The sequence below is a fragment of the Hyaena hyaena genome, unplaced genomic scaffold (assembly GCF_003009895.1).
Source record: "Hyaena hyaena isolate Hyena2069 unplaced genomic scaffold, ASM300989v1 scaffold_15, whole genome shotgun sequence".
NCBI classification, from domain to species: Eukaryota; Metazoa; Chordata; class Mammalia; order Carnivora; family Hyaenidae; genus Hyaena; species Hyaena hyaena.
In genome coordinates, this window is record NW_024080647.1 from 3878030 (window position 1) to 3892759 (window position 14730).

The window sequence follows — 14730 nt, forward strand, 5'->3', positions numbered from 1 at the left end:
GAAGGGATCTGCAGCCTTCAGGGAGTCGCGCCCCGGGCCCGGGGTCTGCGGGTGTTCCTCAACGAGGGCTTACCCGGGCCTGGACGCCGAAAGTGCACCGCGTCGCCGAACCCGTTGGTGCACTGCCGGCTCTACAGCGCGCACCGGGACAAAGAGGGTAAAGGGGGTCGGCGGATCCCGGGAGCTGTGACCCCACATTCGTCCCGCCGCCCGCACCGGCCTTTACCTGTACGTCACTCAGCTCCACGCGCAGATACAGCTCGCGGTGTCGCTGAGCCCAGTAGACGTGCGGCGTCAGCACCTGATTCTCCATGGTCACACCGCCCGGGGCGCGGGGAGACGGATCGATGCGGCTTGCTGCCTCGGATCGTGAGAGACTGGTGCCGGCCGAACGCAGGCCACAATGCCCTGCGCTCTTGAGCGCGGGCAGCCGCCAACCTCCAGACCACGCTCGCAAGCTGCGCCTGCGCAGTAAGGAGGAGAGGGGCGGAGGCGCGAGCTCTAGACCAGGGCGCGAGCCGGGCAGGGGCGAAACGCTGGGCAGAAGGGGGAAAGGGCGGGCCTAGCACCAGTGACGCCAGAGCTTGGTAAGGCCGCCTGGGGAGTAAGGAGTCAGCAGGTGCATGCAAGGGTCTTTCCTCTCTTCTCCAAGGGGATGCTTTAAGATAGGCTTAAAAAGGAAATATCCTGGAGACCATAAAGGACTGATAAGCGTGAGAAAGGACTTGGGACTGGTGTATCTGGAAGATCCCTCCCGTTCTCTATCACCTATTTATTTCAGTGTTTACTGAGAGCCTATTAATTGCGCTCGAAACTTCGAAGCTAAACACTGGAGCTAAAGCAATAAGACACAGTCCCTGCTGTCCTGGAACCCTGTGATTACAAACACAATAATGATGATAATGTTATAGGGGAAGCAGTATGGGACAAGGGTGGAAGGGTGTTCTAAGAGGGAAGAGTAAATGTAAAGGCCAGAGCTTTTCGGCGCAGTCTCCTAGAACTTTATGCGGTGATGGAAATGTTCCATTCTGTGCTGTTCAATTATAATAGCCGCTAGCCACATGAAGCTTTGAGTACTTGAAAGTGGCTAGTGAGACTGAGAAATTGAATTTTCTATTTTATTTACTTCTAATTAATTTATCTTTAACATGTAGTAATTTTTGAGAGACAGACAGACAGTGGGGGAGGGGCAGAGAGAGTTGTAGGGGCAGACACAGAATCTGAAGCAGGCTCCAGGCTGTGAGCTGTCAGCCAAGGGCCCAACAGGGGCTCGAACTCACAGACGGGGAGATCATGACCTGAGCTGAAGTTAGACACTTAACTGACTGGGGCACCCAGGCACCCCAACTTCTAATGAAGTTAAACAGCGACATAATGGTGGCTATGCTATTGGACTGAGCAGGAGACTTTTCTCTCTTAAAGTAAGAAATCAATACTAGATACAACACTAACTTATGTCTAATTTCAGCTACCTCGTCTGTATCCACTTTCATGCCTAAGTCTGCTGCAGTCAAGAGTTTAATGGGAAACAACATTACTATGAAAACCAGAAGTCTGGGACAAAAATGAAACTTATAATTCAGTTCTGTTGGCACCCATTTATTTAGCAAAGTGTTGAGCCAGGGATCCAGAGATGAAGAGAAATTAGACAGGCTCTCAGGAAACATTTAATTAAGGGGGTGGTGGATCATATAAAATATACTGGGTTTTACATATGGTTAATGTGCTGAGCTTACAGAGGCAGAAAGGTGGGAATTGAGGATTTTGGAAACCAATGGGTGGACATTTGAGAGTGAATCCTAAGAGCTGGACAGTGAAATGTGAGGAGGAATTTGATAAAGAAGCAGAGATAGGATAACAGAAGCACAGGGCAGGAATCCAAAGGCAAAGAGATACGGAAAGTTCTGTGTACTAGGGGTTAAGAACATGGAGAACAGAGCTCTCCCTGGATTTGGAAAGGCAGATAAGAAGTGAATTAGGAAAGTCTTTGCTTCAATGAGGTGTTTGTACTATGTCCCATAGACACTTGGGAGTCAGGAAGTTTCTTAAACTGGAGATTATCCAAATCAAATATGTGCTTGGCAGGTCCACCTTTCAGTGAGGAAGAACTGGTATTAGGCAAACCAGTTTGAGATAAATCAATCTGCTGGGTGTGGGAGATAATGAAAGCAATAAACTTGGTAGCCTTGAATTTTAAAACTAAAGTATTTTTGGAATGATGTGTTTTTATTGCATTGCCTTTAATGCAATGCAGATCCAATATAGGGCACTTAAAATTTTTTTTAACATTTATTCATTTTTAAGAAACAGAGCACAAGTGAGGGAGGGCAGAGAGACGGAGACACGGAATCTGAAGCAGGCTCCAGGCTCTGAGCTGTCAGCACAGAGCCGGATGCGGGGCTTGAACCCACAAACAGTGAGATCATGACCTGAGCCAAAGTCCGAAGTTTAACCAACTGACCCACCAAGGCGTAAGGCACTTTTTTAATGTTTATTTATTTTTGAGAGAGAGAGAGAGAGAGAAAGAGAGAGAGAGAGCAAGTATGAGTGGGGGAGGGGTAGAGAGGGGATGACAGAAGATCTGAAGCAGGCTCTGCCCTGACAGTAGAGAGCCCAATGCAGGGCTTGAACTCTTGATCCGTGAGATCATGACCTGAGCTGAAGTCGGACACAACTGACTGAGCCACACAGGTGCCCCCAATTATAGGGCATTAAAAAAAAGTTGAGGCATATAGGAAATGAACAAATTTTAAATGTTTAGCTCAAGCTGAACATTTACATCTGTGTAATTAATTACCACCCAGATCAAGATCCGGAACATTTCCAGCAATCAGAGGTTCTCTCATGTCAGTATATACCTTTGGCTCACATTCCTCCCTCCAAAATTTCTATGCTGACTTCTCTCACAATAGAGTAGATTTTGTCTGTTCTTGAATTTCATATAAATGAATGGCTTTTGTTTGTATCTCCAGTATTGTATTTCATTGTATGAATATACCACAAATGATCTATTCATTCTCTTGACAAAGGACATTTGCATTGTTTCCAGTTTATAAGTAAATAATGGAATGCAATCAACATTTGCGTAATTATCTTTTGGTGTATAAATGTGCTTAATGCTCTTGGATAAAATACGTAGGAGTAGAAATGCAAGGTCATAGGGTAGATGTATGTTGAGCTTTAATAGATAAGCAGTTTGGGGGTGTTTTGGTACCTGTTTTTTTTTTTTCTTTATAAAGTTGACATAGGAGATAAGCAATTTTACAAAGTGTTCTGATCAATTTACATATCCATCAGTAATGTTTGAACGTTCCAGTTGCTTTATATCCTTGGTATTTTCAGTCTTTCTAATTTTAGCTATTCTGGTAGGTGTGTAATAAAAAGTAAAATTATTACAAGCCAGCATACTTGAAATCTGAGGCTTATCACTGGCCTCCATCCAAGATGAGAGCTGCCAATAAACAAGAAGATTAAATGTTGACATTTTGCCTCAGATCCACCTTAAGAAAGGTACAAAGGAAAACGACTAGACCTATGCAGCCTGGTTCCTTCCAAATGAGCACGAATAACCTACTGCAAATTTCTCTGGGCCTGAGTTTCCATATCCATCAAATGAGAGAGTTAGTCTCTCCTTTATGATGATCTTATTGGCTATTTCCAAATTTTCTGGCAAGGAGGCCAACTCTTGTGGACGCCTCTCTCAAGAGGAAATCCAGTAAGAAAAAATGTTGAAATGGAGAGGGTAATTTCCTAGCCCCAAGGCCAGGGCCAACTCTCTCTTCTCAGGCCACAGGAAGCATGTGCTGAATGCTTGCTGCGGATGAAGCAAGCACTCAGTGCTTAAAGTTGTTTTCTGGCCTTTGATGATTGTTCACCTTTTTACAAAATCTTCTGTTTGTGGGAAAAGTTTTAGAAAATGAACTGTAGAACTTGGCCATTTTGTGCTTCACCCAGCTAGATATCCTTATTTATTTTAATGTTTATTTATTTTTGAGATGGAGGAGGAGGAGCAGAGAGAGGAATAGAGGATCTGAAGTGGGCTCTGTGCTGTTAGCGGGGCTCAAACTCACAAACCATGAGATCGTGACCTGAGCTGACATCAGTTGCTTAACTGACTCAGCCACCCCGGTGCCCATAAGATATCCTTAACCAAAATCATGTTTGTCTATCTAGACAACACAAAGCTGAAAGTGGAGCGGGAGACTCACCGGGTCAGCCCAGGCACATGCTGGGGCATTGTGTGAAAATAGTTTGTAGGTCTGTAACCCCCAAGCTATTCCAAGAGAATGGGCCTTGCAGCCAGTCACTGACAGAAGGAAAAAAAAAAGAATGAAAAAAGAAAGAAAACACTTCCCCTTAATCCATAGTTCAGAAAAATGTATGGAATGACCCCACCTCAGGCTTAACCTTCAGTGGGTATGGGGAGTGGCCTTTCCACTCTATTCAATTTGATCTGCCTGATCATTCTGGCTCTCTGAACTGCCTACATGGTTGCCAGGCACAGACAGTTGGTACGCTGCCCTTTATATTAAAAATAGTGGAATAGTGGGAGGAATAATCATCGATCTATCTATCTATCTGAAACTGGGTGATTTGGAGGACTGGGAAAGGAGAATATTTTTTTACTATATACCATTCCATAGGTCAAATTTGGGGTCATGTGATAGTATTACCTATTCAAAAACTTAAATATGGAAAAGAAAATCAGCAGGAAAGGCCCTTTTTTTTTTTTTTCGCAGCTTGGCTTATCCTAGTCCCCAAAAGGTACATAACATGGGGGAAGTGGAAAAACAAACTTTAGACCACCATATCCTGTAATCAACTGCTACTAGAGCGTGCATTATATGCTTATAATCTGTTTCCTCAACTAGATTATAAATCTCTCTAGAATACAGAGACTGCCTCCTTTTGGTACCCTACAGCATCTAGTGCAATGTGTTTCAGAAAAGAGATGCTTAAAATATATTTGTGGACAGCAATGCCCAGTGCTAGGAAAGTTTTAGTGAAATTGGCACACCCATGCTGACTGTAGCTAAGAGAAATATAAAATCGTGTGAATACTTTGGAAAACGGTTGTGCAATATGTAGTAAATCCCCCCTTGGGGACTTTGTTCTAAAAATAACTTCAAGAAAGGAAGACATATATATGAAGATGTTCATGGTGTTACAGGGTGAACACGGGAAATTGCACAAGGAGAATGACCAGTGAAAAAACAACACAGCAGCACAGAACAGTGAATTAGAAACTATTAGCATTCAGGGTGTCTGGGTGGCTCAGTTGGCTAAGCATCCAACTCTGGCTCAGGTCATGATCTCATGGCTCATGAGTTCTAGCCCCATGTGGGGCTCTGTGCTAACAGCTGAGCCTGGAGCCTGCTTCAGATTCTTTGTCTCCCTGTCTCTCTGCTTCTCCCCCACTCACATTCTGTCTCTCTCAAAAATAAATAAAGATTAAAAAATTAAACAAACATGGGGTGCCTGGGTGGCCAACTTCAGATCAGGTCATGATCTCACGGTTCTTGGGTTCGAGCCCCGCATGGGGCTCTATGCTGACAGCTAGCTCAGAGCCTGGAGCCTGCTTCAGATTCTGTGTCTCTCTCTGTCTCTGACCCTCCCCTGCTCACGCTCTCTCTCTCTCTCAGAAATAAATAAAATGTTAAAAATTTTTTAAAAAATTAAACAAATAATAGAAGCTTATTCTCTTATAGTTCTGGAGGTTAGAAGTCCAAACTCAAGATGCTGGCAGAACCATGCTCTCCCTGAAGGCTCTGGGCAAGAATCCAATCTGGTGATTGCGGGCAATCCTTGATGCCCTACGGCTTGTGGCAGCGTTGCGCTGATCTCCACCTCTGCTGTCACGTGCTCTTGTCTGTAAGTCTGTTCCTATTTCCTCATATGACCATATGTTTATTGTTTTGTTTTTTATTAATAAAACAAAGTTTTTAGCATTTATTTATTTTGAGGGAGAGAGAGACAGAGCGTGAGCGGGGGGGAGGGGGGGCAGAGAGAAAGGGAGACACAGAATCTGAAGCAGGCTCCAGGCTCTGAGCTGTCAGCACAGAGCCTGACGCAGGGCTCAAACTTAAGAACCAAGAGATCACGGTCTGAGCCGAAGTCGGACGCTTAACCGACTGAGCCACTCGGGTACCCCTCCTCATATGGCCTTCTTATATAAGGACACAGGTCAATGAATTTGAAACCCATTCTACTCTAGCATGATCCTAACTAATAACATCTGCAAATGCCCTAAATCCAGATAAGGTCACATTATGAGGTTCTGGATGGATGTAGATTTGAGGAGGGCACTATTCAAACCAGTACAGCTGGGATGAAGGCCATCCTAGGATATCCAGGTCTAGAACAGGCATTGGCCATCATGCCCTTCACCAGGAAGGATCCTGAATTTAATGACTGGGTTTGCCTAGAGTTGAATCAAGGTTACACTTTTTACTTTTAAGTGAAATGGGTCATATAAATATAGGTTGGGTTAAATTATGGAAAAACTAAGGAGATTAAATGTAGCACACATCTGTATGTGGCTTTAAAATATTGCGCCTGCTACATACGTAAAATATGTGTATAAAACAAAAAACAAGTTATGATAGGGTAGTGGGAAGATTGGTGGATCTTTCTGTAACAAATGTCAGAACGTTGTGTTCAAGTTGGATGAATGATGCTTGTAGCTGCATGGAGTTGACACAGGCAGTGCTACCCAGCAAGGCTTTGGGCATGCCCCTCTGGGAAAGGTTTTTGTTGTTATCTTTATCGCCATCATTACCATTCATTAATAGCATTAATAAATGGAATGCTTAATGTGCACCAGGTATTGTTAAGGACTTTAAATGCATTATATATTTCATTCATTTCAGTGATGTTACTGAACTCATTTAACAGATGAGAGAAATAAAACTTAGAAAAGCCTGATAGTAAGGAATACCTCCTTAATAAGGAGACGAGCCAGGATGTGATCCCAGGTATGTCTGATTCTGGAAGTGCATGCTCTTACCTGTGAATATCAGCGGAAACTGCCTGAAGATCATGGACCGAAGGACTGTTAGGCTGGTCTCTGATGAGAGCCAGTGTGGAAAACTGTCAGGATCTCTAAAACATAAGGCCAGACCCAGATAAGGACCTGACATGCCTCAGGCACAGCTCCAGGAGACAGCCCAGATTTCCCTGGGAAGGGTTCTCACTTGGCCTTGCATCCTAGCTTTCACTCATACTTACTGCTCACTGTTCTTTATGCCACAACCTGAATTTTTTATATTCAGGGACAAATTTGTATCAATGCCACCATGTTGACACAGACTATTTATTCAGATTTTGTGTGCTAGACAACTTGCCTTTTCTTGTTGAGTTCCTAGAGTGCAGGGCAGCAAAAAGCTGGCTAGGCTTTGTCAAGCACATACACAAGGTTGGCAAGACCCAGGCCTGACTGAGTTAGCCGGCAGATAGACAATGGGCCACTTCAGCTGTGGATTGTTTATTACTTACCTATACAGCAAAAGGAAGAACACATTAAGGTGCCAGCTGCCAGTGGTCCTTGTCCCACAAATCAAATCAAAACGGAGAATACTGAAACAGAGGAGCCAGATGACTGCAGTGTAAATTGTGGGGTTACCCAGAGCCTGAGAAGCCAATTCTAGGCTGCACCTAAGAGGTTCTCATATTCTGCAGCGCTATTCTGAGGGGATGGGGCAGAAAGCCCACACCTCAACAGAACCTGGGAAATGAGAAGCTGTTGGGGGAGATTGCCTTAAGATCCTTATAAGCTTCCATGTGGAAACTAATTTGGCAATAAACTATTTGTAAAAAAAATAAATAAATAAAAAAAATAAAAGCTGGAAAAAAAATTAAAAAAATATAAAAAAAAAGATCCTTATAAGCTTCCTATCCTCTCCTGTCCTGGGAAGACCACAAAGCATTCTACGAAGACTCAGGTAAGCTTTGGTTCAAGCCCTTACCTGTGAGGCCTGTGGGGATAGATATATGTGAGGTTACCAGGGTACAGGGTGGAGATGTTCCCCTACAGGTTTCTCTGGTTTGAGGCTTTCTAAGCCTGCCATAGGGAAAGTAGGATTGAAAACTAAGAAACTTGAATTCAAGTCTAGATCAATCCATAATTAGTCAAATGACTTAAACAAGTACTTAACCTCTCCAGAGGTTGCTTTTTAAAATCCATAACATTGGGCGCCTGGGTGGCTCAGTCGGTTAAGCGTCCGACTTCGGCTCAGGTCATGATCTCGTGGTTTGTGGGTTTGAGCCCCACGTCAGGCTCTGTGCTGACAGCCAGCTCAGAGCCTGGAGCCTGTCTTCCGATTCTGTGTCTCCCTCTCTATCTGACCCTCCCTCACTTATGATGTGTGTGTCTCTCTCAAAAATAAATAAAACATTAAAAAATTTTTAATAAAAAATAAATCCATAAAATCATATTTTTTGTTTGCTTCCCTTTGGGAAGGTCTTATTCCTCTTCTTAGAGTGTAAGCCGCACAAAGGGGTCTTGTCTACTTTATTCACTATTGTAGCCCCAGTGCTTAGAATAGTGACAGGCACATGGCAGCGATTCAACAAGCACTTGGTTGAATGAAATGAACTGCAAGATATTTCATTCTATTTTGTTATTATGTGCATTCAAAGCCTTAAAAGCTACTTTCAGGTCATTGGCAGAAAATTCACAGAGGAATCCCAGTGAAAATGACTGTACCTTTCTTTTAGGGGAGCTCAACTAAAAAAAAAAAAAAAAAAAAGCCCGAGGGAAGACTCATTTAAACTGAAAGTGAGTAACTACAATGAGGAACGGAATGGGGCACCCAAATGGATCTTTTATTAGTGCTATTATAATAAATCCTAATGACCCACACCTCTGACACATGGTTCCTTGAATAATAGAAAAGAGGGGAGGCCAGCTTTTCTACTTTTATTCTACACCTGCCTCTTTCCCAGTCATCTCCCCAGCCTCCCTTTTTCTCTTATTAGCCAACGCATGGTGTTGGCTAATAGGAGAGACCGAAGGTTGTCAAGGGACCTGCCTCTGTCTGTGATTATAGCGAGTTGCTCACCTCCTGCCTAGCCAGTTTCCTTCTCTTTATGTGTTGTTGTGACAGATATGGTTTTCCTTAATTACAACTAAATAATGTGTTCTATTTCTCCTACAGATCAGGAAACCATGACTCAAAGAGATCGACTGACCTGCTAAAGATCACTAATTAGTACAAGCCTTCTGACTCCAAGTTCAGGTTTCTTTCCACCACAACAGTGAGCCCCTCAGCAGTTCCCTAAGGCCTTCATCCCTCCCCTCTGTTATCTTCAAGAAGGGGCAGGGATTTTTACCCGCTTGCTCCCTGCCCTGATCTCAGAGTCTACAACTCTGTCTGGTACATAGCGGGCACTCAATATACACTTGTTGAATGAAAAAAAATAATAAATGAGTACAGACGCGGCACAATGCGTCCTGCGACTTCCAGCAAGTCACTGCCCGTTTCTGGATTGCGTCTCTGTCCCCCACCGCAGTGATGTCCTTCCCGCCCCGCGTTCGTTCCTCCGGCCACTAGACTGCACTGTGGTAACGGACCCCACCCAGCAGGGAGCGGCGCCCTTCTTGGCCCCGCCGAGCCTTCGCTGGTCGGAGGGCGGGTCGCGACGAACCGGAAGTTCCGAAGCGCCGCCGCCGCCGCCGCCGCTGCCGCTGCCGCTGCTGCTGCCGCCGCCGCCTTTAAGTGCCGCGTTCGCCGCCTGGGTTGCCACCGGCGCCGTCGCCGAGGAAGCCGCCGCAGCCGGGTCGGGAGTGGAGGCGGCGCGGCATGAGGCGGCGCAGGCCCGCTCAGTAGCACGCGTCGGGACGCTCCGGGCGGGGCCGGGGGGGGAAGGTGCAGTATCCGCCCCCTCTCCTTCCCCTTCGCCCGCGAGGCCTGGGCCCCAGCCCGGTGGGCCCGCTCCGCCTTACGGAGGAACCGCCCGGCACGCTCTCCCGGTCAGCCCGCTGTGCGCTTTCCCCGGCGCGCCGCCCTGCGCGCATCAGAGCCGGTGGCGGGGCCCCGCTTGCCGGAAGAGGAAGCCGAGGCTCTGAGATTCCGAGTCAACCAACGTTCACTGGGAGCCCCCCGAGCGCTGGGTGCTGGCCTCCCGGCTTCCACGTCCGTTATCTTAATTGAGCCTCGCTGGGTTTGGGAGCCGGGTATTGGCCGGGCTTACGGATGAGGAAAGAGAAGCCTGCAGAGGCGAAGGGATCTGCCTAAAGTTCGACTGTGGCGGATCGGATTCGGACTGAGATTTTTCTGGTTTCCCAGCCGGTGTTCTTTCCTTTTTTCTGCCTCACTCTAGGTCGATTCCCTCCCTGCTCCCTGGCCCCCTTTCATTCTCTTTCACCCATCCGGGGCAGGACATATACATTCTTTTCCCGCTTCCCCCTCCTCTTCCCCTCACACACTTTTCTCCTAAGACTTGGCATCGCCACACACACACCCACACCCCCATCCCCAACATTCTCTGCTACACCTTTCTCTTCCCCATTCATAGCCTTCAAGATCTCTGCCTAGTCTGTGATAATCAACCTCTCAACTAGCTCTGGACCCAGAAAAGTGAAATAGGCTTCGGTGACGCTTGTGGTGTTCAACTGGACGACTGGTTGGCTCTTGGATTAAAAATTTAGAATGACATTGAGTCGTCCAAATTCAAGAGTCCTGAAGCCGTTCTGTAACCCAACATGCTCTTCTCTGAGTGAGGGGCTTAATGCATGAGAACGTGTCTTGACATCTTAATCCGTTTTCTTTTTCTTAAAAATATTTTTATTTATTTCTAGGAGAGAGAGAGACAGCGTGAGCAGGGGAGGGTCAGAGAGAGAGAGGGAGATGCAGACTCTGAAATAGGCTCCAGGCTGAGCTGGCAGTCAGCACAGAGCCCGACGCGGGGCTCGAACCCACGAACCGCGAGATCATGACCTAACCGACTAAGCCACCCAGGCGCCCCTTAATCCATTTTTCTTATGCTAGCGTAACTCACTGTTTTCCCTCCATTGCCAGTGACCTTTTCTCACCGCATCTCTCCCCTTCACTTACTTGGGCTGTGAGAGCCCAGAATTAAAACTGATAACAAAGTAACAAGTGTAATCACAGACCCTCTCTTTTTTTTTTTTTTCTTTTATTAAGCCAGAATTTCAACAGACTTAATGCTTTCTTTTAGGGAAAAGTTACCTAGTTCAATTATTTTCAGACTATAGGTGGAAAGGAAAGGAGCGAAAGTGAAGTGCACCTTAAATGGATAGCACATTCTTTCTCTTATGAAAACAATTATTAAAGGCAAGTTAGTTCCCTTTCCATGAAAATGGCCTGTTTTGTAATTTTTACTGGTTATTCTAGAGTTTGTCTCCAACCAGCTCAGTATGTATTAATAATGTAAAAGCAGGAACAGGACCAAGCACATAGAAATAAATTTTATTAATCATTTGTCATTTTTGAGGATTTGCAGTAGCCACTGAGTAACCCCACATTTGTATGCCATTTATAATTTTTGAAGATCTTCCATAATTTGCCTTTTAATATATATCTAGATGTTAGAACTTACACTTTTTTTTTGGATATCCTTTTGAGTAAACTAGGCTGTACATTTCTGAAATTTTTTAAAAATTGAAATTATCTAAAATGCAGATAGAAAATAAGTCAGGCATTATATATTACACCAAGAAGGATATTTCTGTATAGTTTTAAGTAGTATTTGAGACTTTAATCTTTTTGGCCGCCTATACTCCATTTTAATAAGGATCAACAGACTTATATCTTATTTCATTATCCTGGTGAGCAGGATTGGATGGTGAGAAAAGGAAAGACTTCTGTGAGAAGAGAGCAAGATGAGCAGAGGGGTCTATGCTTGAAGTTGAGTCTCTTGAAAAAGATCTCTTTGAATGTGGAAGAGATCTGAGCAGATGAAAATACAATCAGGTAGGCACCAGGGAAGGGCCTTAAGTGAAGAGGTAGGTGGGGCAGTGAAATATATGCATTGTGCTGAAAATGTATGCTGACTCTCTTTTCTAATTTTTGAAATTAGAATCTTAAGAATGTATTTGAATATAAGATGTTATGGAAACGTGGAACTTACATTTAGTTACACACTTGTGTAAATTACTAAAATTATATAGTATTAAATCTATCCTAGAAAATGCAGGATATACATTTACTATAAGCACGCAGAGTAGTAGAATGTTATTTGAACTGTGAAATTTGTGTGTGTGTGGACAGAGACAGAAATAGTCCACAAACCTAGGACAACTTGGGAATAGCAGGTAATTTGCTATTAATAAATGCGCACTAACGCATCTTTTACATAGGGGAGATGTCAAATTAATGGTGACTCAGGAAGCTGGGCAGTAAGCCTCGGGAAGTCTGCCCGCTGAGCTTCCCTGATCCGTTCCCTAGCCTTATTCTTGTGAGCAGTGGTTTGAAGGTGAAGTTCCAAATTTAACAAATGGGGAGTTGAAAAAAAATGAGCTCGGCTTGTGTAGCTTCTCTCACTTGTCCTTCACTCTGTTGGGACTCGAACTAGATCCTTTTACGTATTTGATGGAAAGTAGGCCTCCCGTTAGCTTTTAGATGGGCAGTCACCACTGTCACTGCCACTTAACTATCGGTGTGCTAAGTAGCAGTTTGAGGTAAATGACTGTGCTGAACTGTTTGGATTTTGGTCGTTGGAGGTAAATGCCCTATCTTGGTAACATTACAAGTTGGATACCTGGTGTAACTCTGGAGTGGGTTTTTGGCCACTTGTGCTCCTGTTAACATTTTTGAAAATGGTTCACTGTAGCATGAAAAAAGACACACTATTCTGGCCACATGGTTCAGTTCGTTTTGCATGCCATAAACCTCACCTTGCGTCGTAATTCACAACCCACACCTAATTACTTTTTCTCTGTGGTTGGTTGTTACCACGAACTCTTGTTAACCTGGAAAATTGAGCTTTAAAAAAGACATCGTATTAAATATACAACCATATGCTGATTGTTGCTCTAGAAGTTGTTAATAATTACGTGAAATCAGTCACATAAATGCAATCTATTTATCTCCCAAATCAAAAAGAGCAGGTTGCTCCAGAATTTTTGACACTTCTTTTTGGTAGTTTGATGAATAATGCATGGCAGACTATTACACAGTGGCTTATGATAACACTTGTTATTTTCTCCCATACTTTGCTTGTGATACTTTTAAGTGTTGAAATAGATAAAGGAAAATACATCTCTTCTGCATTTGGGAACAGAAGAAACACCATCCTCAGATGAAATGTTAACATTGTTTCAGGGCTGAACTGGTACATTGGGTTCACAATTATCTAAATATCGATAGTACAAAAGTTAAGTGCTTTTTGGATAAATTATTTCAACTAATCAAAGCCACTTGAAACTAGTATCTTTTTTCCTCTCAGAGTAAAAGTTGTATAATCTGTAATAATAGTTACATAAATTCCTTATGTCACCAAATGTGATAAGATAGTGATGTCTAGGCAAGAGCAGAAGACAAAGAAAAATGTACCAGCCAGTTAAGTCTTCTGTTGTTTGGAGTTCCATTTAAAAGGATACAGTATTTATATTTTCATGGGTAAGTGCTCTATTACATAACATTGTATTATCACAGGTACATTGTTTATAGCCATTTTATCACTGTTCTGATTGGTCATAGTTATTTCTGTTAACTGAAGAAGTCCACATTTATCAGATATGTTACTTTTTTTAAGTTTAAAAACACTTAGCTCCCTTAGCACATTTAGCTCTACTATTGACATGCTCTTGGATGGAACATAGCAGCCAACTGGCATATGGCCTGTTCCCTTCCAGTGTGGGAAAGAAAAAAGGAATTTTGGCAAGAGATATATAAGGACAGCCTTTTATAAAAGTTCCTAAAGGGATTTATAGTCACAGTGAAATAGACATCTTAATTTTTAAAAAATCTAATTTTTAAACTGAACACAGAGAAGAGAGAACTGTTACTTTTACTAGCTTTCATTGCAACTGTGAAGAGCTTTTTCTCGCCTTTTTTTCCGGTGGGGGGGGGGGCACTATCAGACTGTCATTCTGATTGATATAAAAGAGGGCAGGCCTGTGAACAACTTCATGTGCTTTATTTTTCTAGGAAAATGCAACATGGCAGCAGCGATGGAAACAGAACAGCTGGGTGTTGAGGTCTTTGAAACTGCAGAGTGTGAGGAGAATATTGAATCACAGGATCAGCCTAAATTGGAGCCATTTTATGTTGAGCGATATTCCTGGAGTCAGCTTAAAAAGCTGCTTGCTGATACCAGAAAATATCATGGCTATATGATGGCTAAAGCCCCACATGATTTTATGTTTGTAAAGAGGAATGATCCAGATGGGCCTCATTCAGACAGGATCTATTACCTTGGTGAGTATGAAGTCATAGTTTCTGAGAGGAAATTCTTTCTGAATTTAAACTTAGAAGCTAGATATAGTTGGTGAATGAATAAATGAATTCAGGGGGAAAAATGATTGGAAGAACTTCAGTTTTGGTGCTGTTTTAATTTCGGTTAGTCCCATTATTTTCACTTGCACGTATGAAACCATGAGTTGATTGTGTCTTCCTTTCAGAATCAAAGTTAAAGATGGCAGAAATCACTTCTTCCTAAAGCTAGTTCAGAATGTTCCTTAGGAATGGTCAGATTAGGAATACAGTTAAACTACTCTCAAGAGTTGCTACTGTCATTTTTTTTTAATGTTTTTTTTTTTTTTTTTTT

The 14730-nt window shown here is 43.5% G+C and overlaps 2 protein-coding genes across 4 annotated transcripts in view; one reads left to right on the forward strand and one right to left on the reverse strand.

The window, feature by feature from the left end:
- HACD3 (3-hydroxyacyl-CoA dehydratase 3) overlaps nt 1-455 on the reverse strand; it is a 39366-nt gene extending 38911 nt beyond the window's left edge. Inside the window, exon 1 of one of the 2 annotated variants that reach the window (XM_039219136.1) lies at nt 227-455. In XM_039219136.1, the coding sequence (XP_039075067.1) occupies nt 227-313 (87 nt within the window). In that variant the 5' untranslated portion in view covers nt 314-455. The remainder of the gene's footprint in view (nt 1-226) is intronic. The other variant, XM_039219131.1, reaches the window with a different exon arrangement.
- Nucleotides 456-9684: 9229 nt separating this feature from the next.
- Nucleotides 9685-14730, forward strand: part of DPP8 (dipeptidyl peptidase 8) — a 66579-nt gene continuing 61533 nt past the window's right edge. For both annotated transcript variants that reach the window (XM_039218991.1, XM_039218999.1), the window contains exons 1-3: nt 9685-9866; nt 11797-11933; nt 14112-14381. In XM_039218991.1, the coding sequence (XP_039074922.1) occupies nt 11897-11933; nt 14112-14381 (307 nt within the window). In that variant the 5' untranslated portion in view covers nt 9685-9866; nt 11797-11896. The remainder of the gene's footprint in view (nt 9867-11796; nt 11934-14111; nt 14382-14730) is intronic.